The sequence below is a fragment of the Ornithorhynchus anatinus genome, chromosome 20, assembly GCF_004115215.2.
Source record: "Ornithorhynchus anatinus isolate Pmale09 chromosome 20, mOrnAna1.pri.v4, whole genome shotgun sequence".
NCBI classification, from domain to species: domain Eukaryota; kingdom Metazoa; phylum Chordata; class Mammalia; order Monotremata; family Ornithorhynchidae; genus Ornithorhynchus; species Ornithorhynchus anatinus.
Genome location: NC_041747.1, coordinates 30,248,399 through 30,275,523, shown reverse-complemented (window position 1 = coordinate 30,275,523; position 27,125 = coordinate 30,248,399). Strand labels below are relative to the sequence as shown.

The 27,125-nt window shown below is 58.6% G+C and overlaps 1 protein-coding gene across 1 annotated transcript in view; it reads right to left on the bottom strand.

The window, feature by feature from the left end:
* The window catches only part of ARHGEF17 (Rho guanine nucleotide exchange factor 17), a 39,955-nt gene that overhangs the window by 3,616 nt on the left and 9,214 nt on the right, over positions 1-27,125 (bottom strand). The window contains exons 5-22 of the mRNA XM_029048553.1: positions 13,723-13,930; positions 11,485-11,562; positions 10,364-10,546; positions 9,811-9,927; positions 9,387-9,479; positions 8,776-8,952; positions 8,160-8,210; positions 7,805-7,914; positions 7,375-7,460; positions 6,755-6,873; positions 5,924-6,137; positions 5,109-5,182; positions 4,141-4,337; positions 3,452-3,702; positions 2,712-2,958; positions 2,271-2,357; positions 1,662-1,729; positions 670-818 (exon numbers count right to left, since the gene is read on the bottom strand). Coding sequence (XP_028904386.1) covers positions 670-818; positions 1,662-1,729; positions 2,271-2,357; positions 2,712-2,958; positions 3,452-3,702; positions 4,141-4,337; positions 5,109-5,182; positions 5,924-6,137; positions 6,755-6,873; positions 7,375-7,460; positions 7,805-7,914; positions 8,160-8,210; positions 8,776-8,952; positions 9,387-9,479; positions 9,811-9,927; positions 10,364-10,546; positions 11,485-11,562; positions 13,723-13,930 — 2,509 coding nt within the window. The remainder of the gene's footprint in view (positions 1-669; positions 819-1,661; positions 1,730-2,270; positions 2,358-2,711; positions 2,959-3,451; positions 3,703-4,140; positions 4,338-5,108; positions 5,183-5,923; positions 6,138-6,754; positions 6,874-7,374; positions 7,461-7,804; positions 7,915-8,159; positions 8,211-8,775; positions 8,953-9,386; positions 9,480-9,810; positions 9,928-10,363; positions 10,547-11,484; positions 11,563-13,722; positions 13,931-27,125) is intronic.

The following is a 27,125-nucleotide window of genomic DNA, read 5'->3' as shown; positions in this document are numbered from 1 at the left end:
CCAGGGCTGCTCCCTGCCCCAGCCCTTTCCAATGCTAACCCCAACACCAACCCCGGCACAGCTCTTCGTCCAGCTCTGATCCCCTGCCCTAGCTCTGAGCAGGATGAGGGGCTGGGTGCAAGGGCAGAATGTGGGGCAAATTGAGGGGCAGGGACAGGGTGCGGGGCAGGATGATGGGCAGGGTGTGGGTTAGGAGCAGGTACCGGGCAGAGCGTGGGGGCAGGGGGCGAAAGCTGGGAACGGTGCAGATGCAGCCTATCAGGCAGAGGAGCCAACACAAGGCCTAGAGATGGCTGGGGCGGGGGCAAGAGGAGGGGAAGGTGGAGACAGCAGGGAAGTCCTTGTCTTCTGGTGAGCTCTGAGGCGGGGCTGAGGTGAGACTGGTGCTGGTGAGTGGCTGGTGAGACTGGCTGGTGGGTGGCTGGCAACGAGAACGAGGGTGTGCCCGGCCAGATGAGAGGGCAGCAGGACGGGAGGGCGGTGAGGCGGGAGGGGCAGTGAGAGCTTACTGTGGACTATGAACTCATTGTGGTCAGGGAATGTGTCTGTTCTACTGTTTTACTGTTTTGTAAACAGTAAAACAGTTTTGTCCCAAGAGCCTGGTCCAATGGTCTGCATAGTACAGTAAGAGCTCAATAAATTCGACTGAGTGAATGACCAGTGACTTACCTCCTGAGCCAGGGTGGCGGCCCCGAGGACCAGCACAGTGTTTTGGCAGCCGCACCACAGCCGCCCGGACACCGCCACCATCTTGGTGATGGGGTTCCCGGCGGAGCCAAGGGGCAGCGACTTACAGTTCTGCGGGTCCCAGAACCGGGCTGCCATGGCAGGGAGGCCCCGGGGGGGTGGAGAGAAATGAGAACTCAGTGACAGGAATCCGTGCCCCCATCCTCCCAGGCATCCCAGACCACCATGCTAGGAAGAGGGGGCTCACGTCACTGGGAAAAGCTAATCCACTGCCCGAACCTGGGCCAGGGTCCCCTGTCACCAAAACCCCCGTACCTCTGGACCAAACAACTTCCTCCTTCCCGAAGGCTCCCTCTGCCTGAATGGCTCCCCCCTGCTGCTTGACAAGCCACCCAGCAGCGGCTCTACCAGCAGCCAGATGGGGTGGGCTGTCCGGATTAGCCCAGAGGGTGGGGCACGGTCACCCTCCAGACTCTGTCTGATGGACAACGCTACCTGCAGGGTCCCGTGACTGTCTGACCATGACCCCTGGGGACCCCCTAGTTCCTCATTCCCTGGACCCACGTACTAAAGAGCGTCTGGGGGCGGGGGACATTCTCCCAGTAGCCCACCCCAGCTGTGGGGTTCACTTCATCCCACCTGCTGGGCCCCTCTAAGGCTCTAGGGGGCTTGGCCAGGCAATCCATCACCAACCCTCACAAAAGCCCCCTCCCTAAATTCAGGCCTTCAGTTCTACCCAGTTCCCCCGGATACCAAGATCTTTCTCCCACGCCGACAATGGCTGGAGGGGGCATGGCTCCATGCTATGAACCTGTGGGACCATTTCCTGACAATTCCTTATCATCTCTACCTTCTCTTTTTGTACTGTCCTCTCCCAAACACTTAGTACAGAGCACACAGTAAGTGCTCACTAAAAACCGGCAATTGATTAATTTGGATAATTCCCGGACATATCTCACTCAACACCCTCTCACCTGCCTCTCTCCGGTAGACCACGAGGTCGCCACTGGCCAAGGACACGAACACTTGGTCTCCCAGGTACCTGCAGAGGGGGGGTGGAGGGGACAAGGTGCATTTCCAACAACTGTCCAGCTCAAGATCAGCCCCTCAGGCCCCAGCTTCCCCCACCCAGGATGCTAGAAGTCCTGCCTGTCGCTCCAGACTCCACATCCTCCTCGACCAGCCTTAAGATTGAATGGAAGATGGCCAACTCGCCACAGAAAGGCAGCATAAAGACCCCCGGAGAAGACCACCCTATGCCCTCCCTCAGGTAGCCCTGCTCCTGAATTTCCACCTAGGGTCAGGAAGTTCTTCCACGTGTCTAACCACACTCTTTCTTGTTGCAATTTAACCCATTTCTATTTGCTGGGGCTTCAGTGCATATGAAGATGTGCTGGACAGTGTCCCCCCTGCCGCCCACCCCCAGCCCTCCCCATCCAGGACCCCTGCCTGCTTGGGGCTGGGGTTTCTGGAGGAGACGTGCAGAGGGCTGGGGGCCAGAGGGTCAGCTCCAGCCGGGAAGGGACCCCTCTGAGACCCTACCTGCCCCTCCCCTGGGCCGTGCCGGAGGGGGCGGGGCTTACAGGATGCACGTGACGGCGGCGCCGTGCTGCAGTTTCAGGCTGTTCTTGCGGTTGCGGATGTTGTCCGAGGACTGGTACACGTGGATGCTGCGGGGGCGGGCAGGGAGGAGCACAGTGAAGCCGGCCTGCAACCCTCAAGACCCGCTCCAGCTCCCCTGTGACCTTGGGCCTGGGCCCCGGACCTGTGCCCCAAACCTGCTGGGGACCCGCCTCCCGCCCACGTGGTGAGAACAGGAGGTGCCCAAGGCCTCGAGGGCGAGACAAGAGCACTTGTTCAGCAGCACCCGGGGCACAGATCAGCCAATCCATCCCCCAGCCTCAGGGGCTCTTCCCTCCCGGGAAGGACATACGGTCTCAGGAAGCTTTTCTTTCCGCCTAGTGACCCTGGCCCCACCCCCGCCCCCCACCCGAGGCATGCCCCCTCCCGGGCCAGGCTCCCACCAGCCATCCTCGGTGCCCAGCCAGACGGAGCTCTGAAAGGCTTCGGGGTCGACGGTGAGCAGGTCCTCGAGGCTGCCGCGGGTGAAGGAGCCGCGGCTGGAGCGCCGCACCGCGCGTCCATCCACCGGGCTCCCGCCCCCGTGGCTCTGGCCGAAAGAGCTGGACAGTGGCAGGAAGCTGGGCTCCTGCTCCTCTTCGGAACTGGTCGTCTCAGCCGCCGCGTCCTTGGAGGTGGCCATCTCCTCGTCTGGGGATAAAGACCAGAGCGGTGGGGGGAGGGACGATGAGCGGAGGGGAGGGGTGGACGGGGGGGGGAGATGTCAGTGGGGAGGGGGTCGAACAGCAGGAGGAGTGGCCAGGGCAATAACCCGTGGAATACTAACCCCCCAGACCTCAGGCAATGAGTTTCTGTGGCTGCAGTCGTGCCCTCGGCTGAGCCTACTTACCTCCTCTCTCCCCAGTTTCAGCCCTTCATTCATTCAATTCGCTCAATCATATTTAATGAGCATTTACTGTTTGCAAAGCACTGTACTAACCACTTGGGAGAATACAATGTAACAATAAACAGACACATTCCCTGCCCACAACAAATCCTGACTGTCAGGGAGCTGCAGGGCCCAGACCACCATTCAAGTCCGCTCCTCATCTCATCATCTTCCAGGGCCTTCTGCCTCCAGCCCGTAGCCCATCCCCTCCCCCGAGACCCCGGCCCCCCGCACCCCCAGCCCCCTGGCACTCACTGCCAAAACTGGAGGAGATGGTGGAACGGCTGGCCTGGCTCTGGAGGGTCCCCGAGGGACTCGGAGACGACTCGTCATCCGTGTCGTCGCTGTCGAAAGGCATCGGCTCACGGGTGGCGCTGCCCACTGGCTCCGGCAGCTCCAGAGACGAGCCCGAGATGGAGATGTGGAGACACTGCTGGGCGTCGGCCTCCTCGGTGGGGGGCACGGGGGGCTCCGGGGCTGCACCGCCCAAGGACTCGGGCCTCTCCCTGACAGGGGTAAGAGTCGGATGATCGGCGGGGGCGACCGGAATCAAAGAAATGGACAGACGGAGGCCGGAATGGGTGATCCCTTCCGTGAAACCCTCAAACGACACAGGCTCCCGCTCTCTGCGGGTCCCTGGGGCCGGGCAAGCAGGTTGTGCACTCTAACACCCTTGGGCTCCTCTGCCCGTCTGTCTCTCCTGCACTTGGTAGAGTGCCAGGCTCACAGAAGCACTTAACAAAAAACACTGCAAAAAAAGTCACTGAATCCATGCCGTGTGTGGAGGTTCAGTGGTGGAGGTCCGGTTAAGCCTTCCACTGGGGAAGACTTCCTGGGGTGGTGCTCGGGGCCAGGACGGGCAGACCATCCCCACCCCCAGGGTCTGGCCTCCCCCGACACCTCACTCCCCAGCTCGGCCCGGCCTGGCTCGGCCCAGTCGGTACCTGAAGCTGCGCTTGAGGCCGGGGACGGAGGCGATGCAGAGGATGCGGGCGGAGCAGACGGCGATGCAGGCTTCCACGGTGGGCTCCTGGCGGATGCTCAGCAGGCAGACTTGCCCCACGTAACCGTCGCTGTTGCACACCCAGACCTCGTGGGCGCTGTCCGGGCTGCTGCTGTGGCTGGGGGAGGCGCAGGAGAACTAGGGTCCCGGGGAGGGAGAGAAGGAGGGAGGAAGGGCAGAACCACCCGACGCTGCCGTCAGTTCACGCCCGCTCCCCGGACCAATGACTGCATTGGGATGGGGATGAGGGGAGGTGGGGTCCCAGGAAAGAATGAGGGGCCATTTTGAGTGGGAGGGGTGGGGGGTCCATAGCTCCTCTCCACTGCCCTTTAACTTCCTGGGGGCCTTAAATCTTGTCTGAATCCCTCCATCTGCAAATCCTCTGATTAGTTCTCTCCACTCCCTATGCTATTTTGGTCCCCAATGCCACTTGAGCATTTGTGCGTCACCTAAGCGTCATCTGGGGACTCACTCCCCTTCCTGCCTCCCCCAGGGAGGGCACATAGGTGCAGATCTTTAAACTCTTTTGCGTTCTCCTACCTGTAAGTTATTTTAGGGCTCATCTCCCCTGCTAGACTGTAAAATTCTTCAAGGCAGGGATTGGGTCCACTCCCTATTGGACTCTTAAATACTTAGTACAGTGCTCTGCCTACGGTAAACCCACAATAAATGTGATCGATTGATCGATTCATTGAAATAGAACCCAGAACCAGATCGAGCTTGAGAAAGCTGCTCCCTGGTTCTTGGAGAGGAAGCTCCCGGGCCCGGCCCCCAGTCCCAGCAGGACCCAGGGTCTGGTAGGTTGGAGTGGGGCGAGGCGGGTCAGGGTGGGGCAGGGCGAGCCGGGTGGGGGAGAAGGGAGTGGGGCTGAACAGGGATGGAGTCAGGCAGGGGCGAACATCTGAGTACCTGCATCCCACTGCGGGTCTTCATGATGGGGATGGCCTTCAGGAACTCGGGGTCCTGGCAGTTTCGGTGGGAAGCTAGGGGGCGGGGAGGGAATGACAGATGAGGTAGGTTCTAGAAGTAGGTCCCCCCCAACCAGGAGAGGGGAAACTAACCCCAGGGGCCTGCTGTGCTCTGGGGTTAAAAGGGGGCGGGGTTGAAGAGACTGTGGAAAGAGGTGGATTCCCACTATCCAAGCTTCCTGACCCCTGTCCCCTGGTTATCGGGACTGATAGCCTCCCAATAGCGGGAGGGGACAAGTCGTGACAAACAGGGGAAGGGGGAGTTGCAAAGAGGTCGGGTACGAGGTGCCACATTAGGGAATGGGGCATGAGGGATGGATGGGGCATAAGACCGAGGCCCAAGGGGTGGTACAAAAGGGGCAGTGGGCAAGCAGACCCTGGGCATGAGATGCTGCACCTCTCCCTCTCTTCCCTTAGCCTCCCCAGCTAAGGGACTGTTCCAAGCGCTGGGGTAGATATAAGGTAATTAGGTTGTCCCACATGGGGCTCACAATCTTAATCCCCATTTTACAGATGAGGTAACTGAGGCACAGAGAAGTTAAGTGGCTTGCCCAAGGTCACACAACGGACAAGTGGAGGAGCCAGGATTAGAACTCACATCCCCTGACTCCCAAACCCATGCTCTTTCCACTAAGCCACACTCCTTATCTGGCAACCAGAAGGCCCCTGCCCCTGCCCCTGCCTCCGGGAGGTACTCAGGACAGTGTCCCACTCTGCCCCTCACTTGGTCCTCCTGGCCCGGCCACAGCTCCTCACCCAGCTTCCTTTTGGTGTCCTCGAAGGCCACCTCAAAGCCGTGGCAGGCGTCGGCGCTGGGAAACTCAAAGGTGAAGGTCTCGTTGCCATCCGGCTTGCTGGCCGCGAGCTCCACCTTGCTGGGAGGGGAAGACAGGACCAAAGCCAGGGCCTGCTTCTCGGCCAGTTCGCGGTGCACCGCACCCATCAGCTCCTTTATGGCATCATCCAGGCCCTGGGGGGTGGGGTGGGCAGGAGAGTTGGGGGAGGCGGTCAACTGGGGTCAGCCAGGCCAAGCAGGGGCTCCTTGCTCAGGGCTGAGGCCGAGGGGGTGAGGCCGGTCCCCAGAGGTCCCTGTCATGGGGCTTCCCCTCTCCCTCTCCTCCCCGGGGGTTGGGGACTGAGAGGGTCGTTTAGTCCCTCCCCCTGCCTCAGGGCAAGATTGGGCAGGGCAACTGTCCCCTGCTACCCCATGTTCCAAATTCCCAGGGAAGGTGATTCTTGGCATCCCAGAAGGGCTTCCTCTGTCTCACCAGAATCCCTCTCGCTGTTGTCATTGGGCATGGCCTCCACCCAGCTCTCACCCTAGCCCCGACCCCGGCCCCAACCCTAGCCCCAGTCAGGGAGAGGGCTGGCTAGAATGAAGCACAGGGCTGGAGAAGATCCATGCAGGAGAAGACCCTGGTCTGGGGAAGGGTCTGTGCATTAGGGGAACCAGAAGGGGCAGGGAGGGAAGGGAGGTAAGGAAGGGGAGGGAAAAAGGAGGGGGTGGGAAGTTAAAGGGGAAGGGAAGGAAAGGGAAAGGGAGGGGAGTTGAGCGTAAGGGAGGGGAGAGGCAGGACACTGGCTCACCTGGTGGGGGAAGCTGAGGCTCTCCGACAGTTTGCTGACCTGGCCCAGGGTCACCAAGTCCTCGTCCAGGCGGCTGACGGCCTTCTGGATGCTCTCCCGGTTGGTGGCTTGGGAAGCCCCTGGGGAGTGACAGGCATCGGGAGAGGGTCGTGGGGCAGGGAGGAGGGGACTCTCGGTCCCAGGTCCTTCTTCTGAGCGCTCCTGGATCTGGAGGTCACCCAGTCCAGGCCCCTGCCCCGTCCCACCCCGCCCCCTACCCCTTGACTATCATCAGGAGTCAAAAGCCCCAAGCCCTCTAGTCCTGCCTCCCCTTGGCGACCCGATCGACAGGAGGCGTCCCAACCTCGGCCCTCTCCCGAGGCCAGGGCGTCCCAGGACCCAGGCAGGCGGGCGGGGGCGGGGAAGGGAGGGGAAAGCATTTGGGGAGCTGGGCTGGGAGTCGGGGATGATGCCTCCTCCAGTCTACCCTACATTCTTCAGGCTACAGCTCAGATGCAATCTCTCTTATCCCGTTCCCAGGGTCAAGGGTCAGCCGACCACCCCCCTCCACGGATTCTCCGCCCCACTAGGCCGGGGCGGGGATGGGGCGCCCCTTGGCGAACGGAGGGCGGGCCACTGACCCTTCACAATGTCCAGATCCTCCAGGGGCAGCTTCCAGAGGAGCTTGTATTTGCTGGTGGTGTCGATGACGCTGGCCGCCGTGTACCTGAGGGCGAGGGGGAAAAAAGAAAGGGGCGAAGGGGTGTGTGGGCAGGGTGCACGCCCGAACCCGGCCACTAGGGGGCGGGACCCACCCGCTACAGCGCGCTCCACCCGCTTTAACGCGCCCCTCGCAGCTGGAACCGGCTGGGGAGCGGGTGGGAGGAGGTGGATTATTTTCGGGGCTGTCTTCAGGCTAAAAAGGGCAAGGCTCTTGTCTACTAACTCTATCGCTCTGTCCCAAGTACTTATTCCGGTGCTCTGCACACAGCAAATACGACTGACGGACGAGGTGTAGGGAGTGGGGGCGAGGGGGAGGGGACGGGGAGGGGACCGAGGGCCACCACGCACAGGCTCACGGAGCTGCGGCGCAGGGAGCCGGACTTGCGCTTCAGGGTGGTGCAGACCAGCAGGTCGCTGAAGAGGAACAGGGAACGGTCCTTCTTGCCGCCGATCGCCTTCTGCACAGGGGGGAGGGGGGGTCGGCGGTCAGCCCGCCTCGCCCGGTTCGGGGGAGGGGAGCTGGGAGACAGCTGAGCCCGCAGGCAGGGACTCAGGTGTCCTGCCGCCCGGCTCCCCAGGAGCCCCGACGGAATGGGGAGGGCCGGTCTGCAGTGGACTTTGGGTCAAGGGTCTTGAGGCCCCCACGAGAGGGAGGGAAGGAATCTTTCTCCCCAGCCCGCTACCCCGGACCCCCGCCACTCACCGCCTCCACCACCATCTCTTGCCGCAGGAATCTGCGCAGCGGAGCCTGGAGCTGAGGGACACAGCCAGAAGGGTCAGAGGGCTGCGGCCGCCACCCTGGAGGGGCCGATGGGCACACGGACCGACAGACGGACGTACGCAGACACGTTGAATCACAGGGCTTCCGCCCAGATGTGAGACTCGGGCAGTTCCATGAAAAGCTCTGTGCCCCCGTCCTGCCCCCACTCAGCCCTGGCACAGGGTGGAGGGAGTGGTGCCGAGGCAGGGAGGTGCCCACTCCTTGCCTCGGTCTCCTCGTTGTCCCGGAGGAGAATGACCTTGACCTCAGCCTCACCTAGGCAATGGCGGGGTGGCGGTTGGGGGGAGAGACAGGGCCCCGCATGTGAGGAGTAGGATTTCCCAGGTAGGAGAACAGGGCCCAGAGACAGGCAGCATCTCATCAGGCATCACACAGCATTTGGCTCTGAGCCTGATCCGCTCAGGCTTCTGCCCCTTTTCTGGGTTCCTGCCTGCTTCCCCCTGAGCTCCCACCCAAATCCCCCCGGGGCAGCCTACGGTCCTACCAGGTTCCCCTGGCCCACCCCCGGCCCGGTCCCAGCCATAGGGCACACACGTACGTCCTCCATGCCCTCGATGTGTGCCTCGATCTCCTGCACAATACGGGCATTTCGCTCCACCTCCTCGGCATTCTTCATGCCCTGATTGATCCGCTCGGCCACTTGCTTGATGTTCCTCTGGGCGTCGATGAGAAACGGGTGGTCTGGGTGGTCCTCGGGGGTATGTTTCAGCAGGTCCTGGGAGGGTTGGGGGGGACGTATGGGGATGTATGGCTCGCTCTGGGACCACCTGACTGGGCGCGAGAGACTGAGGGGGGCAGGGACCCCAGGGGCCCGTGGGGGCAGCGAGAGGTAGGAGGAGTCAGGAGTGGTGTGGGCTGTTTGCGACCTGGGTCACTAGGAGGAGGAAGGGAAGGAGGACGAGGGGCATCAACCCTCCGGAAAGGTCCCCCGGCCCCAGTCCTGAGTCCGCTCCAACTGATCAGGGAGCAGATGTGGCCAGGGAATCCAGAAGACGTCTTGGCCAGGTGGTACTGGACAGTCACTAGGCCAACTGTCCTCTGCCTGTGCCTTGGAGTGCATGCATCTATGTGTGTGTGTGCGTGCATAACCTTAAGTCAGCTTTCTCAACTGCCCCCTGTCCACTTCCCGGGCCCTGCCCGTGGCCTCACCTTCACCAGCAACTCATAGCGGGGGATCCTCTGAACAGGTTTGATCATCAGGTCAGACAGCGCCTGCTTCTCTTTGTTTTCCCGCATGCTCTGCTGCACAGTCCAGAGACGGGGGGTCAGGGACAGGCTGTGGGCGGAGGAGCCGGGGGCCTGGCCCAGCTCGGCCCAGCCTGCCCCACACAGCCTGCCCCAGGCTGACACACACAACTTGGCCCAGGTTGGCACACACAGCTCGGCCCAGGCCAGCACTGCTCAGGGCCCGTAACCATCTGGGAAAATCGAGCCTTGCCCTGGGGTTGAGAAGCCAGCCTGCTGCCGGTGGACAGTCCACAGCCACAAGGACAGTCCAACCCCCTCACCTTCCTTCCCTCTGACTCGGGAGGTGCAGAGATTACCCCGGCCCCTCCCCATCCAGACTCCGAACCTCCAGGAACTTGAGGAAGGCAGGCCGAGCCTCCTTGGCAATCCTCACTGCGTCCTTGGCGTTGAGGAAGTTGTCTATGTAGGCCGAATAGATGTTCACCAGGATGTCCTTAGAGAACTGGGGATCGGAGAGGGCAAGACCCAAGAGGGCGGAGACAGAGAGGGGAGAGGCAAGAAGGGTTTGGGATTAGGGAGGGTGAGGAAGATGGAAAGAAAGGGGAGGGAATGAGGGAGGGGGAGGCAGACCCAGGTCCCGCCCCATTCTGCCTCCTGGCTTCATCCTGGTATCCCAGAGACATCAGGACCCAAAAGCTGGAGACTCCAGCCAAACTCCCAGACGGAGCTCGTCCGAGGACTATGGGTCACTGGAGTGACTTCGGGGCCTGGGGTTGGGGACTGAAAATCCGAGAGAAGGCATGAGGCAAGACACACGACGTGCACACTCATGCATGCCCACCCTCCCATATGCATGCCCACGCCTGTCCCCACACATGCACAGACTTGCCCATCCATGCAAGTGCCAGGGAGGCCAGGGGACCAGGCTGGGGACTCACCGACTGCACGAGCAGGTCCCCCACTTTCTGCTTCTCGTGCCAGTTCTGCACGCACTGGTGCACCTGCTCCAGGAACTGCTCGTGGTGCTCCAGGAGCTCCGGGATCTGGTCGAAGATCTCGTCCACCAGGGAAGGGTCGACCAGGATCGAGTTCTCTGGCTGCTTCAGGGGCTTCATGTATCCCTTCCCAAGGAGGAGTGAAATACCACTGTCAACGGCCCCTGCCCTCCCCCCTCCCCACTGCTGTCGCCGTCACCTTCACCCTCACCCTAACCTTGGCTGTCACCCTCACTACTACCATCACTGTCACTGTCAACATCTCCTCATTACCACCACTGTCACCATCGCCTTCACTACTGCCGTCACCATCACTGTCACTAACCCCTTTCACCGTCACTACCATCAGCCCCTTCCGCTGGTGGAAGGAGAGTGTCAGTCTGATAATAACAACAATAATAACAATTATAATAATAACGGTATTTGTTATGCGCTTACTCTGTGCCAAGCACTATACTAAGCACCGGGGTAGACACAAGGTAATCAGGGCCCATGGGGGCTCACAGTCTAAATAAGAGGGAGAACAGGGATTGAATCCCCATTTTGCAGACGAAGGAACTGCGGCACAGAGAAGCTAAGTGATTTGCCCACGGTCACACAGCAGAACAGTGGCAGAACTGGGATTAGAACCCAGGTCCTCTGTTGCCTGGGCTCTTGCCTGGGCTCTTTCCACTAGGGCACACTGCTTCTCATGCCCTGCCTCCCTTGAGGTTGACCCACCCTCCTCCAGTCCACTTGCCTCAGATAGAAGCGACATGGTCTAGTGGAAAAAGCAGGCTCCTAGGGTCAGAGGACCTGGGTTCTAAGACCGACTCTGCCACTTGCCTGTAGGATGACCTTGGATAAGTCACTTAACTTCTCTGCAAAACGGGGATTCAATGCCTCTTCAATGCCTCCCTCCGACTTCGATTGTGGACCGTGTCCAACTTGATTATCTCGTATCTATCTCAGCGTTTGGCACATAGTAAGCGCTCAACACATATTATGATGAGTAACCTCTGAGACAAGGGTCGTGGTACGGGGAGAGGGGGCGCAGGGGGCGGGCCTCACCGTCCAAGCCTCACCTGCATGAGCGTGCGGAGAGATTCCACGTACGATTGCTCCGTGTCCAGCAACGTCATGATGACATGCTTCCTCATGTCCTGCAGTGGGAGATGGTATGAGGGAGGGAGGGAAAGAGGGGAAAAAGGGTGAGAAGGGGGGCTGTCCAGGGCTCCTCTCCTCGAGGGTCTTTAAGCCACGTGCCTGCAGCCCCCCCTGCCCCAATTCCAGTTACCAAGGCTCCAGCAGGAACCAAACAGGGAACCTGCCAAGGCTGGGGCTGGGACCCAGGCTTGAGGAGGCCAGGCCCCCGCTCCCAACTCTGCTCCCGCCTTCCCCAAGGGTGGCCAATGGTAATACCCGAGAATCCTGGACAGCCTTTTGCTGACCTCACTTCCAGTCTTAGGTAGAGAAGGGACCAGCTGAAAACCAGAGTATCGATCTCCCCAATCGTGCACCGGGGAATTCCATCTCCTAAATACACGACTCAAGGAGGGAGTAGGCGAAGGAGACCCCGCCGGCTACTTGCGCAGGACCCGCATTGATGCCAAACCACGAGAGGGAAGGCTCGAGCACTGCTTCGGCTCTATTTGCGGAGCGACCCGGCTGCAACAGGCTCCTAGTCTGAAATCCAGACTTGGGGAAGGGGAAGTTGTGGTCCTTGCCCAGCCCCAGTGGTCTGGCCGGCCCAGCCCCAGTGGTCTAAAGGTGTCTAAAGTCAGAGCTGACTCTAGGATGGGGTCCCAGTCACCTTCATCCCCCACCGTCCTCTGTCCCCATCGAAATACACGCCATGCCTGAAGTACACCATGCCCCAACATGGTACACATAGCATTTCTGCCCCCATGTTGGCAATGGTGGTGGTGGGACATAAGGGTGATGACAGTAGAGACGGTGGTGACAGTGGGGACGATGGAAGAGCTGATGGTGGCAGTGGCGACTGAGGTGATGATGGTGGAGATGGTGATAGTGGTGGTGGTGAGAGATTATGGAGATGGTGGCCACAGTGGTGACAATGGAGGAGGTGATAGTGGTGACAGAGGAGATGATGGTAACTAGGGGGGTGACGGGGAAGACGATGCTTTCAATGGAGACAACGGTGAATTTCCTTCCCATCACGGTTCGATTAGGTTTGGCTCCAGCAATGAGGCCGGCAGCTCCGGCCCAGGCTGGGAAGCTCTCTGCCTGGAGGACACCTCGGGAAAGCTTTCCTCCCTCAACCACGGGTCTCGTCCAGGGGGAGACCCTGCGGGGCTCGCCCAGCGACCGGGCAGGAGGATCCAGGGGAATTCTAAGGAAGTGAGGCAGAAAGCCGGATGCCCGGGGGGCTCCCGCTTGGGGCTCCTTGCAGCCCTGAAATAAGAGTATCCCCTGGTGGTGTCCTTGGAGGTGTCATCTTCCGCCTGGCCAGTTTCTTGGTGCTAAGCCTCCCCCGGCGGGCCGAAAGCCGACACCTGAAACAACCCTCGCTGCCCACGGGCCGTCTGCAGAGGCCACAGTCCGAGCTCAGGGAGACCTCCTCAACAGCAAGGGGGCAGGGAGGTGGGGAAAGTCCCCCAGCCCAGCAGGCACCACCCAAGCCCCTTCCCCCAACACTTACCCCGGCCAGGGCCAGAGGACCCCGGGAACAACAAGGTTGGTCTTACAAGAGGCCAAGCACACACATGCAGAGACGCATATATGGACGCTGGTTCGCATAAACACACGGGCACCAACACCCACCCCCAGAGAGGCACACAGGTGCAGACACCTGTAGGCCCAGACCCTCGGGGCACATACAAACACGGACACACGCCGTTTCCCCGTGGACGGACGGGTTCGGACACGGGCACGATCACACACACACACCGAAACACAGAAGTGCAGGTAGGTCCAGCCACCCCCCTACACACACACCAAACACCCACTGCCACCCGCCGTTTGCCCGTGCACGGGGCCAGGAACTGCAGCAATGGGTCTGGGCTCCCCCTGCCCCATCTGTTCTTGGCAGCGGGAGGCTGGTGAGGCCCATTGGCACCCCGGGTGCAGCCGGGTGGGAGACGTCGGTCTTCCCCCCACCCCCAAAACCGGCCCCTCTCTCCCTGCCCGCCCCCCACATCAAAATGGCACCCTGGAAACCCCTCTCCAGGGGATGGAGGTCGGGGGCGGGGGGAGGAGGGGGCAGGGACGCCCCCCAGGTTTTCAGGCTCCCAGGGCAGGGGGTCCTGCGGCACCCTCTTGCCCCCTCCTCCCACCGCTCCCGGAGACCCTCCCCCCATCACCTCACTCAGGGCCCCGCCGGTCCCGGGGCTGCGGCCGCTCCGCTCGGGCCCGTCCTGGGCGGGGGTCTCGGCGGGGGTCTCGGCGGGGTCAGCGCCCTCCCCGAGCTCCCGCATGTCCTCCAGGGCGATGGTAAACTGAGCCAGCGTCCGCACCATCTGCAGCATGGGGCCGGGGTGGGGGGCTGGGGCGGGGGGCGGGGGCGAGGACCTGGGGAGGGGAGATCCGGGAGGCTCAGGGCTGGGGACCAGGGGTCAGGAGGTTCCGGGCCCCGGAGAATGGGGGTACCGCGGGGTGGGGCTGTCCCCCGGTGGGGCACCCCGGGAGGGAACGGGAATTAGAGGAATGGGAGAGGATGGAGCTGCGCTGTCTGGTCCCTGGACCAGTTTCCCTCCCGCAGCTCCTGGGCCCCTGTGCCCAGCTCACAGCCTGCGCCCGCCTCAGTGCTCGCAGGTTATCTGGCCCGCAGCGCTGCGAGGAGGAGGAGGAGGAGGAGGAGGATGGGGAGGGGGCTGGAGGTGAGGAGGGGGAGAGGTAGGGGCCAGGGCAGGCGAGAGCAATCGTAATTCGAGGAGAGAGATCTGCAGGAGCAGGGACTGTGAATCAACCCAGATCCGGTTCCCACACCCCAGCCTGAGCGCACACACGCCAAAGGAAACAGATATATATATATATGCATGCAATTCACCAAAGGATTCATATAGACGTGCATGTAATATCCACACACATATATATTTAAAGGGACACCCAAGGGAACCGCCCGGATACACGCCTGTCCACACGTTAGAGTGGGAACAGCCTGTGTGACAGACTGTGAACACAGCCCTCTAGATACGGAGCCCGTTGTGGGCAGGGATTGTCTATCTTTACTGCTTGTTTGTATTGTCCAAGAGCGTAGTGCTCACAGAAAGCGCTTAATAGCACGATCGAATGAATGAATTAATGAATGTTAGGTTCTGAGTTTCCCCCTAGGGAGGTGCCCAGGCCCATCAGTCTCCCACACCTACATTTGGGATGGCGCACGAAGGTCCCCAGGCACCGCCACGAAGCATCAGGAACAGAAGGGGGCAGATCTACCCCCACCTCGGGCACTCACAGAATTGTTTACCCGGGCACATACAGCTCACCCCCCTTCTCCAAATCTGACAAACCACACTTCTCCCCCATAGTCAAACCCTTTCCGCAATCCCACCTCCACAGACAAGCCTTCCCGGATTCATTTCCCAGCGCCTTATGCTATAAAAATCCACCGACCAACTTTCACATTTATGAACTCATTTATACCCATACTCAGCACCCCTTTATATATGTCTATTCCATTGTACATTCTATTATTTGTCGATTGGTCAGTATTTGCCATTCTCCCCATTTAGAGTGTATGCTCCTTGTGGGAGGGAGTGTGTGTCACTTCTTTATTCTCAACGTTCCAAGCGCTTAGTCCAGTGCACTGCACTAAATACTATTATTTATACTTTCAATAAATACTATTAGTATTACTAACCACCACCAGCAGCAATTCTAACATTCAATCTGCAGGTAGTAGGGCAGGTGGAGATCAGAGCCATCCATCTGCTCGGTGCCCCCTGAAAGAAAATCCATCTGTCCCCCCCACTGTCCCCCTTTCTCTGGACCTCCTCGGGCAGGAGCCACCCCTCCCCCAGTGAGAAACGCGTCCCCTCCTCATCATTCCGGGCCGGGGCGGGGGGTCACGGTAGGCCTAGTCCAAGCCATGAACCCTTGGGTTGGATCCACGTGAAGTGACTCTGGAGTGGGGTGAGGAAGGAGGGAAGGGAGGCATAGATGGGGAGTGGGAGAGATCAGTATTATTATTATTGAAGGGGGAAGAGGATGGTGGGCAAGCAGCAGAGCCTCCTTCAACCAAGTGAGCGATAGGCAAGACCTCAACTTCATTACTCAATTACTCAATGTAATTAACTCGAGCCCGTTTCCGTGGTAACCGGGCGCCGCGTGCTCCGAGCCAGGGTCCCCCGCCACCCGGTAAATTTCCTTCCCGCTCTCAGCCCGGGCAGACATAAGGGCCTGGGAATGACGAGGGAGGCGGCACTGGCCTCACTTCCCCCTCTGCCTTGCTGGGGAGCCTCAGTTTCCCCGTCTGCCTGCCTAATGGGGAAGATGTTCATTCCTGTCCCCCCACCAACCACGAATGCACGTGTCACCGAGAGATTATCCCACCCCGAAAGCCAAGTCTTGTCCTTTCTGCCTTTTGGGACGTGGAGATTCCCCAGGATTGGGAACAAATCCCCGAGGAAGGTCTATGTCCCCATATTCCCCACTGAGGGGGTAGGGAAAGGGTCCGTTACGGATGGCCGGAGCAGAGGGACTCGAGACTAAGATGCAGCTGGAGGGGGCTGGGTTAGACTCCCTCCAGGGACATAGGGGGAAGGGGATACTCCAGGGGTTCTCATTCTTTGGGAGGACCCTCCTCCTTGGTTAGCGCTGGACATGGCGCTCTAGACTCGGCCGGCGGAGGACAGCGGAGGCCCCAACCTTGCAGCCGTCTGGAGGCGTTTGATTGGCATTTATCCGGGCATTGAGTTTTCATCCTGGGATGTTTGTGACTCCCTTCCCTCCTCTTCCTCCTCCCCCTCTTCCTCCCACCCCACCCGCCCATCGATCCAGCAGGATGTAGGCAGGGAGAGGAGAGGCCGGGGAACCAGATTCAGCTTCGGCCTCGCCGTGGATCTCCAAGGGCCACCTGTCCATCCAACCTGCCCAACTGGGAAACCAGTAGGCGGATCCCAGGAGGGGGAAGAGCAGAAGGGGTGAAAGTGGAAGCTCCCTGACACCGCAAATACAAAACTCCAGGTCTCCAGATCATGCCCCATCCCGACATCGGGTCTCCTAACAACTGATTCCAGCTGATTCCAGTCAATCATCTTTACTGAGCGCTTATTGTGGGCAGAGCACTGTACTAAGCGCCTGGGAGAGTACAATATAACAATATTCCAGCCAAGCACAGTGATTCCTCCAGAAGTGCCACTTGCCTGCTGTATGATCTTGGTTGGGCAAGTCACGAAAGTCACTTAAATTCTCTGTGCCTAGATTTTGTCTTCTGTAAAATGGGGATTGAATTTCTGTCCTCCCTCTTTCAGACTTTAAACCTCTTATGGCACAGAGGCTGTCCGATCTGCACATACAGTAGCTACCCCAATGCTTAGTACAGTGCTTGGTGCTTAACAAATATTATTATTACAATTCTACAACTTGGCCACAGACCTCGAGTTACCCCCACCATTACTCGGCACCTTAGCACCTCTGTGCACATCTTCATATTCTACTGCCTTCCCTTTCGAGCAATTCATTTTTGGGTCTCCCCTGTTTTCTCTACTGCATTCTCCCAAGCCTCCGTACAGTGCTCTGCACAGAGTAAGTGCTCAGTAAATACTACTGATTGCTTGAGGGATTGTTCGGGCACAGGGGCTGCCTCAAAATAGGAGGGATCCATTTGAGTTTCAACTGGCGTTTTCCCGCCCCCGCACCTGAGGGAAGATGGAGGCTGGATTGGCCTTGGGGAAGAGAAGGGTGGTCTTCCTCGGGATAGGATCGAAGGGTAGGGGTCAGGGAGGAGCCCCAAACGGGTAAAGCAGGGATTGTCTCTCTTTATTGCGGTACTGTATTCTCCAAGAGCTTAGTACAGTGCTCTGCACACAGTAAACCCTCAATAAATACGATTGAATGAAGAAAGCACTTAACAAATACCATCATCATTATTATTATTATTATTGTTAGAAGCGGAAACCCTGCTGATGCGTAAGCCTCTTGTGGGCAAGGAACGTTTCTAGTCGGAGGACGTGGTTTCGCCACTTGCCTGCTGTGTGACTTTGGGCAAGTCACTTCCCTTCACTGTGCCTGTTACCTCATCTGTAAAATGGGGATGAAGACTTGTGAGCCCCATGTGGGTCAACCAGATTACCTTGCATCTACCCCAGCGCGTAGAATAGTGCTTGGCACATAGGAAGAGCTTAACAAATACCATCATTTACTCCCCCGAGTGCCTAGCACAGTGCTCTGCACACAGTAAATGTTCAATAAATAGGATTGATAGATGGATTGATCTGGTAGTATGAATCCGAATCCCCCTCGTCTTTGCCCTCTGGGGGCATCACCCCGCGGGGACAGAGTCTGCCGTCCGGTCCCGTCTCGTCCCGGGCTGGACCTGCCTCGTCCCCTGGGGTTGTGGGAACGGATGGGAGACGGGGTACCGTTCGGGAAAGGCCCGGGTTGTCGGGGCAGAGGCGACGTGGCTTGCTCTCCGATGATGCTCCCCGAGGGGCAGGCTCCCCTCGGCCCCTCATTTCCATTAAGAGAGGCGTTAGGGTCAAGCTGAGGGGGTCGAGAAGCCAGGGCCTGCGATAGGGCCTGGCACGGCTCGGCTTCAAACCGGCCCCCTAAACCCTGCCTCCGAGCAGGGAGGGTCAAGCTGAGGGGCTCGAGAAGCCAGGGCCTGCGATAGGGCCTGGCACGGCTCGGCTTCAAACTGGCCCCCTAAACCCTGCCTCCGAGCAGGGAGGGAGGGAGTAATAATAATAATTCTGGTATTTGTTAAGCACTTACTACGTGCCAGGCCCTGGACTAAGCTCCGAGCAAATTGGGTTGGACGTGGGGCTCACAGTCCCTGTCCCAGTTTTGTAGAGGAGAATCTCGGAGTTGACTCCTTGGGCCTCACGACTGTCCCCAAAGTCCAGACCAGCTGGGCAAGGCGAAGGGACGATCCCCTTCATGAGAGTGTGGGGAGGGGGGTGTGGAGCGGCGAGTGGGGGGGAGGCCGCCCGGGTGGGATGGACCAGGAGGGTGGGGATGGAGGGAGGTTTCCCAGGCGAGGTGGAGGGATCCTCAGAGGGAGGGAGACCTTGCCCCGAGGGCGGCCCTGAAAGGCGCCCGGCCCAGCACAGCCCAGGCCCAGCTGCCCCCGATGCCGGAGACCCCCGCGGGGCGGGTCTCATCTCGTCCCTGCATTTTGCTCTTTATATTTTAGAGAAGCAGCGTGGCTCAGTGGCAAGAGCCCGGGCTTGGGAGTCGGAGGTCGTGGGTTCGAATTCCAAATCTGCCACTCGTCAGCTGGGAGACTATGGGCAAGTCGCTTCACTTCTCTGTGCCTCAGTTGTGCCTCAGTTCCCTCATCTGTCAAATGGGGATGAAGACTGGGAGCCTCACGGGGGACAACCCGATGACCCTGTATCTCCCCCAGCGCTTAGAACAGTGCTCCGCACATAGTAAGCGCTTCCCAAATACCAACATTATTATTAAGATTATTTTAAGGAAAAACCGTAGCGCGGCCTCCCGGACCCCCGGACCTCCCCCTCCCCCCGCCCCCCCCGGCTCCGCCCCCTGGGCCTCCTCCAGCAGCGCTGGCGGCGTGATTGGCGGGGCCGTTGCCCGGGAAACGCGGGCGTTGTCAGGGAGACGTCCTCGCTGGAATTTCATCTGGGCGAGGGGGGCGGGCCGGAGGGGGGGTGGAGCGGACCGCCATGGGAACAGCCCGCGCGGGACCGCGAGGCCGGCCCGCCCGCCGCCCACCCCCCACTGCCCACCGTCCATCCATCACCAACCACTACCCACCGCCCACCCATCACACCCCACTGCCCACTTAATGTTAATGTTAATGTTGGTATTTGTTAAGCGCTTACTATGTGCAGAGCACTGTTCTAAGCGCTGGGGTAGACATAGGGGAATCAGGTTGTCGCACATGGGGCTCACAGTCTTAATCCTCATTTTACAGATGAGGTAACTGAGGTCCAGAGAAGTTAAGTGACTTGCCCACAGTCACACAGCTGACAAGTGGCAGAGCTGGGATCCGAACTCATGACCTCTGACTCCAAAGCCCGTGCTCTTTCCACTGAGCCACGCTGCTTCTTCCCACCCATCACACCCCACTGCCCACCATTTACCCTCCACTGCCCACCACCACCCGTCATCGCCCATTGCCCACCCATCACCTCCCAATGCCCACCACCCACCCATCACAGCCCATCACCCACCACCCACCCATCACCACCCACTCCCACCACCCACCCATCACCTCCCACTGCCCACCGCCCACGCATCACCGCCCATCGCCCACTGTCCACCCGTCACCACCCACTGCCCACCACCCATCCATCACCGCCCACTCCCAACCCCCACCCATCACAGCCCACTCCCACCACCCACCCATTACCGCCCACCGCTCACTGCTCACCCATCACCCTCCACTGCCCACCACTCACCCATCACCACCCACTGTCCACCGCCCACCACCCCCAGTGCCGGTCCCGAAGGGTGCCACAGCCCCGGCCGCCCCGCAATCAGCCTCGGGCCTCGACCTGCCCTCCCCTCAATGTCTCCCTTCCCTCCCGCTGCCCGGGACTCCTGGCTGGGGGCATCACAACCTGCCCCGCAGGGAAGGGGTGGGTTCGGCCTTCTAGCCGGATCACCATCATAGGTGAAGGCCTAGTGGGATAGAGCACTCCCCTCTCTCCATCCCTGCCCTTACGCCAGCAATAATGCTGAAATGCTGAATGATACTTTCCAAGTGTTTAGTACAGTGCTCTGCATACAGTAAGTGCTCAATAAATATGATTGAATGAATAATAATAATTATTATTACAATATTTGTTAAGAGCTTACTATGTGCCAAGCACTCTTCTAAGCACTGGGGGAGATACAGGATATTCTGGTTGGACCTAGTCCCCGTACCACATAGGGCTCAACTCTTAATCCCCATTTTAAAGAAGCCCAGAGAAGTGAAGTGACTTGCCTAAGATCTCACAGCAGACATGTGGCGGAGCCAGGCTTATTATTATTATTGTATTCGTTGAATGCTTACTATGTGCCAAACACTGTTCTAAGCTCTGGAACCGATGACTTTTTGATTCCCGGGCCCATGCTGTGTCCACTAAGCCACTCTGCCCAGCTCAAACAATCCAACCCCTCTAACCCTCCCCTCTCCATCCCTGACTCTGCCCAGTGACCCAGCCCAAACCACCCAACATGTTCCATGCCTCAAGGAGCTTACAGTTTATCATCATCATCATCATCATCATCAATGGTATTTGATGAGTGCTTACTATGTACAGAGCATTGTACTAAACACTTGGGAGAGTACAATAGAACAGAGTTGAATTAGAGGGGGAGTCAGATATGAAAATAAATCCGGATAGATATATAAATGCTGTGGGATCTGAGGGCGGGTTGAATGAAGGTGCAGATCTAAGGGCAAGGGTCACACAGAAGGGAGAGGGAGTAGAGGAAATGAGGACTTAGTCGAGGAAGGCCTCTTGGAGGAGATGGGATTTTAATAAGGCTTTGAAGATGGGGAGAGTGGTGGTCTGTCAGATATGTAGGGGGTGGGAGTTCCAGGCCAGAGGGAGGATGTGGGTAAAAGGTCGGTAGCGAGGTGGATGAGATGGAGGCACAGAAAGTTGGCGTTGGAAAAGCCAAGTGAGCAGGCTGGACTGTAAGCTCTTGTGGGCAGGGGACATGTCTGCCATCTCTGTTACATTGTACTCATTCAAGCACTTAGTACAGTGTTCTGCACATAGTAAGTGCTCAATGAATACTATTGATTGATTGATTGACTGGGTTGTAGTAGGAAATCATCCAGGTCAAATAGGAGGAGGCAAGGTGACAGAATGCTTTAAAGCCTAGGGCAAGGAGCTCCCAAATCTAGATCTCCAGCCCTGATCTCTCTTTGCAGTCTCACACTTCCTCTTGCCTTCAAGACATCTCTACTTGGATGTCCTGCCGTCACCTCAAACTTAATATGTCAAAAACATAACTCATCTTCCCACCCAAACCCTGTTCTTCCCCTGGCTTTCCCAACACTGTAGACAGCACCACCATCCTTACTTTCTCACAAGCCCATAACCTTGGCATTATCCTTGACTCCTTTCTCCCTCTTAGCCCACATATTGTATCTATAACTAAGTCCTTTTGGTTCAACCTTCACAACATAGCTAAACGCTGTCCTGTCCTCTCCATCCAAACCCAGGCACTTATCCTATCCCTCCTTGATTACTTTATCAGCCTCTTTGCTGTCCTTCCTGCCTCCTGTCTCTCCGCAGCCCAGCCTATACTTTATTCTGCTACCCGGATCATCTTTCTACAAAAACGTTCAGTCCATATCTCCCCACTCCTCAAGAACCTCCAGTAGTTGCCCACCCACCTCCGCATCAAACAGAAACTCCTTATCATCAGCTTTAAAGTATTCAATCACCTTGTCCCCACATACTTCACCTTACTACTCTCCTACTACAACCCAGCCCTCACATTTCACTCCTCTAATGCCAACCTATTCGCTGTACCTCGACCTCACTCTACCTCACCTCCAACCTCTCGCCTACCTCCTGCCTCTGGCCTGGAACGCTCTCCCTCTTCAAAACTGACAGACGATTACTCTCCCCACGTTCGAAGCCTCACTAAGGCACATTGCCTCCAAAAGGCCTTTCCTGACTAAAACCTCTTTTCTTCCATTCCCTTCTGTGTCGTCCTGACTTGCTCCCTTTATTCATCCCCTCTCCCAGCCCCAGAGCACTTATGTACATAGCCATAGTTTCTACTTGATGTGGAGGTGAATGGGCAACCACTGGAGGTTCTCGAGGGGAGGGGAGACATAGACTGAATTTTTTTAGAAAAATGACCTGGTCCCCTAATCCTCCCGAAAGTGGAAGCATTAGAGCCCTCTCCGGCCTTCCAGTTTCCAAACCTCTAGGACCTTCTCGGTTCTGGCAGGAAAGAACTCCGTGTGCCAGAGTTGAGATCCCCAGGGGAGAAAGCACAGCCCTGCTCCCCTATTCCGTGGCTGAGCCCTCCTCCCCACACACTAGGGACCCTCAACGAACCACTCACAACCCCGGCCCTGACCCCAGTCCTTTTCTGGCCCTCTCCTCACCGGACATAGATTACCAAGCCATCAATCAAGTATATTTATTGAGTGGTTATTGTGTGCAGAGCACTGTATTAAGTCCTTGGGAAGATACAGTACCACAGAGTTGGTAGACCCAATCCCTGCCCACTGGAGCTTCAAAAAATCCAGCCTAAACAGTGGCTCCCACTGCCTGGCTTTCATTAGAAATCAAGTCCCCAGAATCTGGTAGACCTTCAAGAGGTCATTCAGTCCAGTCCCCTGCATTCAGAAGAGACAGGGCCACCTCCTTCCCAACAAATCTCCTGAAACAAAGAGCTCTTTCCAGTCTAATCCTCTCCTGGCTGTCAGGCAGTTCGTGTGTCTTTCTGCAATCCCTCCTGCTGCAAAGGGACATTTTCCTCTGACTTGTGATGTGACCTGTGATCTGACCCCTGGTAGGTGAAATCAGTTTTGTGAAAACCACAACTACTGGCATTTGGCCCTACCAAAATTACCCGCTCACTTCTCTCCCAACAGTGGTGGGGAGAGAAGGCTCAAGATAGATGACAGAAGCAATGCAGTTTTCAAAATCTGGATAATTCAGGCCAAACATGGGTTTTAATCATTTTGCTTCCCTGGCCGGTAATTCCCCCGACCGTTTCTCCAACATAGCAGGTTGGTCTAGTGCACAGAGCATGAGTTTGGGAGTAAGAGGATCTGAGTTCTATTCCTGGCTCTGTCAATTACTTGCTCTGTGACCTTGGGCAAGTCACTTCACTTCTCTGTTCCTCAGTTTTCCTGTTCTCCCTTCTACTTAGACTGTGAGTCCCAAGGGGGACAGGAACTGAGCCCAACCTAATTAACTTGTATCTACCCCAGTGCTCAGAACAGTATTGGATACAAATATGCATGTAACTAATACCATTAAAAATAAAAATCCCCCTACCCAGGCCTGGTCCTCATCCTACCCTCAGGCTCCCAGCTGTGTGTGTGTGTGTGTGTCTTGCCTCTTCCATCTGACAGAATGTGTGGGTGTGTATACGTGCCCTGTTTCCCCCATTAGACTGACAGTCCTATGTGTTTGTGTGTCTTGTTTCCCCTATCAGAGTGTGTGTGTGTGTTGTGTGTGTGTGTGTGTATGCACCCTGTCTCCTGCATCAGGCTGGCAACCTATGTGTTTGTGTGTGTACGTCCTGTCTCCTTCACCAGACAGAATGTTTGTGTGTGTGTGTGTGTGTTTACAGGCCCCATCTCCTCCATCAGACAGGCAGCCCTAAGAGTTTGTGTGTGTGTCCTGCCTCCCCCCATCAGACAGAATGTGTGTGTGCGTGTGTGTGTACAGCTCCTCCCCTTCCCCCCCTCATCAAAGTGGGAGCAGAGACTTGATCTTAGACAGCACAGAGCTGTTGCACACAGAGAGAAGAGGGTCTGGTATCCGGCCTGGGGCTTGGGGAGGTGGGGGCGGTGGGAGGGAGGCCAGGGGAGGGGAGGAGGAAAGGGTCCGAGGGTCTGGGGGCAGGCGCGCTCCGGGGCTGCGCTGGGCGATCAGACTCAGCTCCCCCCGCCCCACCCCCCGCACCCCCTCCCCGCTGCCCCAGGAGTGTTTCTTTCTCCAAATATGGCAAGTTTGGAGCCTGTTTTCATCATGTTGGCTCCAGCCAAGAGCCGGGCTTTCCAGATGGCTCAACCCCGCACAGCGCCCCAACAGCCCTTCCCCCAGCCCCTTCCCGGCGCCCCCAGACCCCGGCCCATGGCTCCAGACCCTGGCCCACGCCAGGCTCCCGACAATCCCCCTCCCTCCAAGGCCCCACTGCCACGGGGCGCCGACCTTGCTGGGGAGGGTGGCGGCCTACGGTGACAACTTCGTTGGTCGGGCAGATGGACAGATCTGTCTCTCCTGTTCCCTCCTGCCTCTCCCTCTCTCCTGCCCCCCGATTCCCCTCCTATGGGGTGCAGGGAGCGGGAACCCCAGCCCCCCGCCGCGTCCGGTCCGGGATCACAGGCCCCCAGACAGCGTCCTGGCCTGACCACCAGTCAGGCTACCCGCCCTTTCCCGACCTCATCCCAATCCCTCCTCACGGCTCCCCCTCCAAGAAGTCTTCCGGATAAAGCCGAGGCGGGGAAAGGGTTCCTTGCAGGCAACCCCCCTCGGCCAAACACACGGCTCTACTGCACTCAGGCTTCTCCCCTGCCCTGCCCTGCCTTGCCCTGCCCTGCCCTGCCCAGGAGATGGGCCTCAGGGACCCCCACCGAAAGCAGCCCAAACTCCGGGGCCATTATGCTGTGGAAGGAAGGAGTGGTGGTAATAATAATAATACTAATAATAATAACAATCCAAAACACCAGATTAGAAATCTAGGACAGCAGCACCGACGGATCCGGCGGGATCTCCCCATCGATCTCTTCCTTCAGTCAAACCGAAATCCCTCCTGCTGCAGACCGGTCCCGGGGGCGAGGGGCGGGGGGAGGGAGGAGAAGGGGTGGGGCGTGGCGTCCAGCACGACCCCACCACCCGGGAGCCAGAAGGCGGCCACCCAGTCTAATAGCCTGGGAGAAATCCCTGCAGGCCGGGGCTAGTGAGGGACGGGGCACAGGGGTAGAGGGTCGCGGGGGCGGGGGGGGGGGGGAAAGGGGAGAGACGGAGGGGGGTCCCCCGGTCAGGGGAGGGGCAGGGGAGGAGCTGGAGGGGCGCAGAGGCAGGGGGTGGGTGGGTGGGCTGGGGGCGGGACAGGACCGGACACTCACATGTTTCCAAACTCCCGGGTCCCAGTGGCCCGGACCGGCGGCTCCACTGCCCCCAGACGACGCCCCTCGCCCGGAGCCGTCCCCGACACAGCAGAGTCGGGTGGAAAACTCAGTTGAGACCCCCCCACCACACCTCCTCTGCCCCCTCCCGCCCCCACCCCCTCCCTTGTCCCCACCCCGGCCCCGCCGCGGGAGCTATTTATAGCCGCCCGGGTCCGGGCCGCTTTTAGCTTTTCCACCGAAATTCCTCTACCGCCGCCAAAACGGCGGAGGGACAGACCCCCCCTCCCCACCCCGGGCTCCCACTGCGAAACCTCCGAGGAAGGAGGGGGGAAGGGGGCGGGGAGGGGACAGGACGGGAGGGGAGAGGCCGAGGAAGGGGGGGAGAAGAGGGGAGGGGAGAGGAGGAAAGGAAGAAGAAAAGGAGGGGAGGAGGGGAGAGAGGGAAAAAGAGGGGAGGGGGAAGAGGAAAAGAAAAAGAAGAGGAGGGGAGGAGAGGAGGGAGGAGAGAGGGAGAAAAGAAGGGGGGGGAGAGGAGGAAAGAAAGAAGATAAGGAGGGGAGAAGAGGGGGGAGAGGAAGAAAGGACGAAGAAAAGGAGGGGAAGAGGGGAAAGGGAAAGGAAAAAGAAGAGGAGGGGAAGGAGAAGCGAGGGGGGGAAGAAGAGGGGAGGGGAGAAGAGGATAGGAAGAAGAAAAAGAGGGGGGTGCGGAGGAAAGAAGGAGGGGGGGAAAGAAGGGGGAAGAGGAAAGGAAGAAGAAAAGCAGGGGAGAAGAGGAGGGGGGAGGAGGAAAGGAAGAACAGGAGGGGAAGAGAGGAGGGGAGAGGAGGAAGGGAAGAAGAAAAGGAGGGGAAGAGGGGAGAGAGAGGGAAAAAGAGGGGAGGGGGAAGAGGAAAGGAAAAAGAAGAGGAGGGGAGGGAGAAGAGAGGGGGAAAGAAGAGGAGAGAAGAGGATAAGAAGAAGAAAAAGAGGGGAGGTGTGGAGGAGAGGAGGGGGGGGAAGAAGAGGGGAGGGGAGAAGAGGAAAGGAAGGAGAAAAGGAGGGAGGAGGGGAGAGAGGGAAAAAGAAGGGAGGGGGAAGAGGAATGGAAGAAAAGAAGGGGAGGGGAGGAGGAGGAAAGAGGAAAACGGAGGGGAAACGGGAGGAGAGGATGGGGCGGGAGGGGGAGGGGAGAAGGAGGAGGGAATTTCTCCGCGGCTTGGTTTCAGGCACAAATGCCAGAGCCGGCATCGCCGCTCGACCACCACCCACACCACCCGACCACTGCCCAGGCGGATCCGGCGGGGGCATGGGGGAGGCCGGGGGGGCAGGAGTCGGAGAGAAACAAGGCGCCGAGGCCGTGGGACCTCGGCCAGAGTCACTAAGATCTTGGAAACGGTCGCCCCCGCTGGCATTTCTAGCATTGACTGAGGATAGGCTTGTTAAGTGCTTAATGTGTGCCAAGCGCTATTCTAAGCGCTGGGGTCGATACAAGTTAATCGGATTGGACACAGTCCCTGTCCCACAGTGGGACTCACACCCTTAATCCCCATTTTACAGAAGTGGTGATTGAGGCCCAGGGGAGTGAAGTGACTTGCCCAAGGTCACACAGCAGACACGTGGCAGAGCCGGGATTAGAACCCATGGCCTTCTGACTCCCAGGCCCGTGCTCCATCCACTAAGCCACGCTGCTTTCATACTTCACTCTGCCACCCAGATCATTTTTCTAAAATCCTCCCAGTGGTTTCCCATTTCTCCCTACATCCTGGCATTAAGGCACTCAACAGTTCTCTCTCTCCCTCCTTGTTTTCCACTCTCTTCTCCCACTCCCCTCCA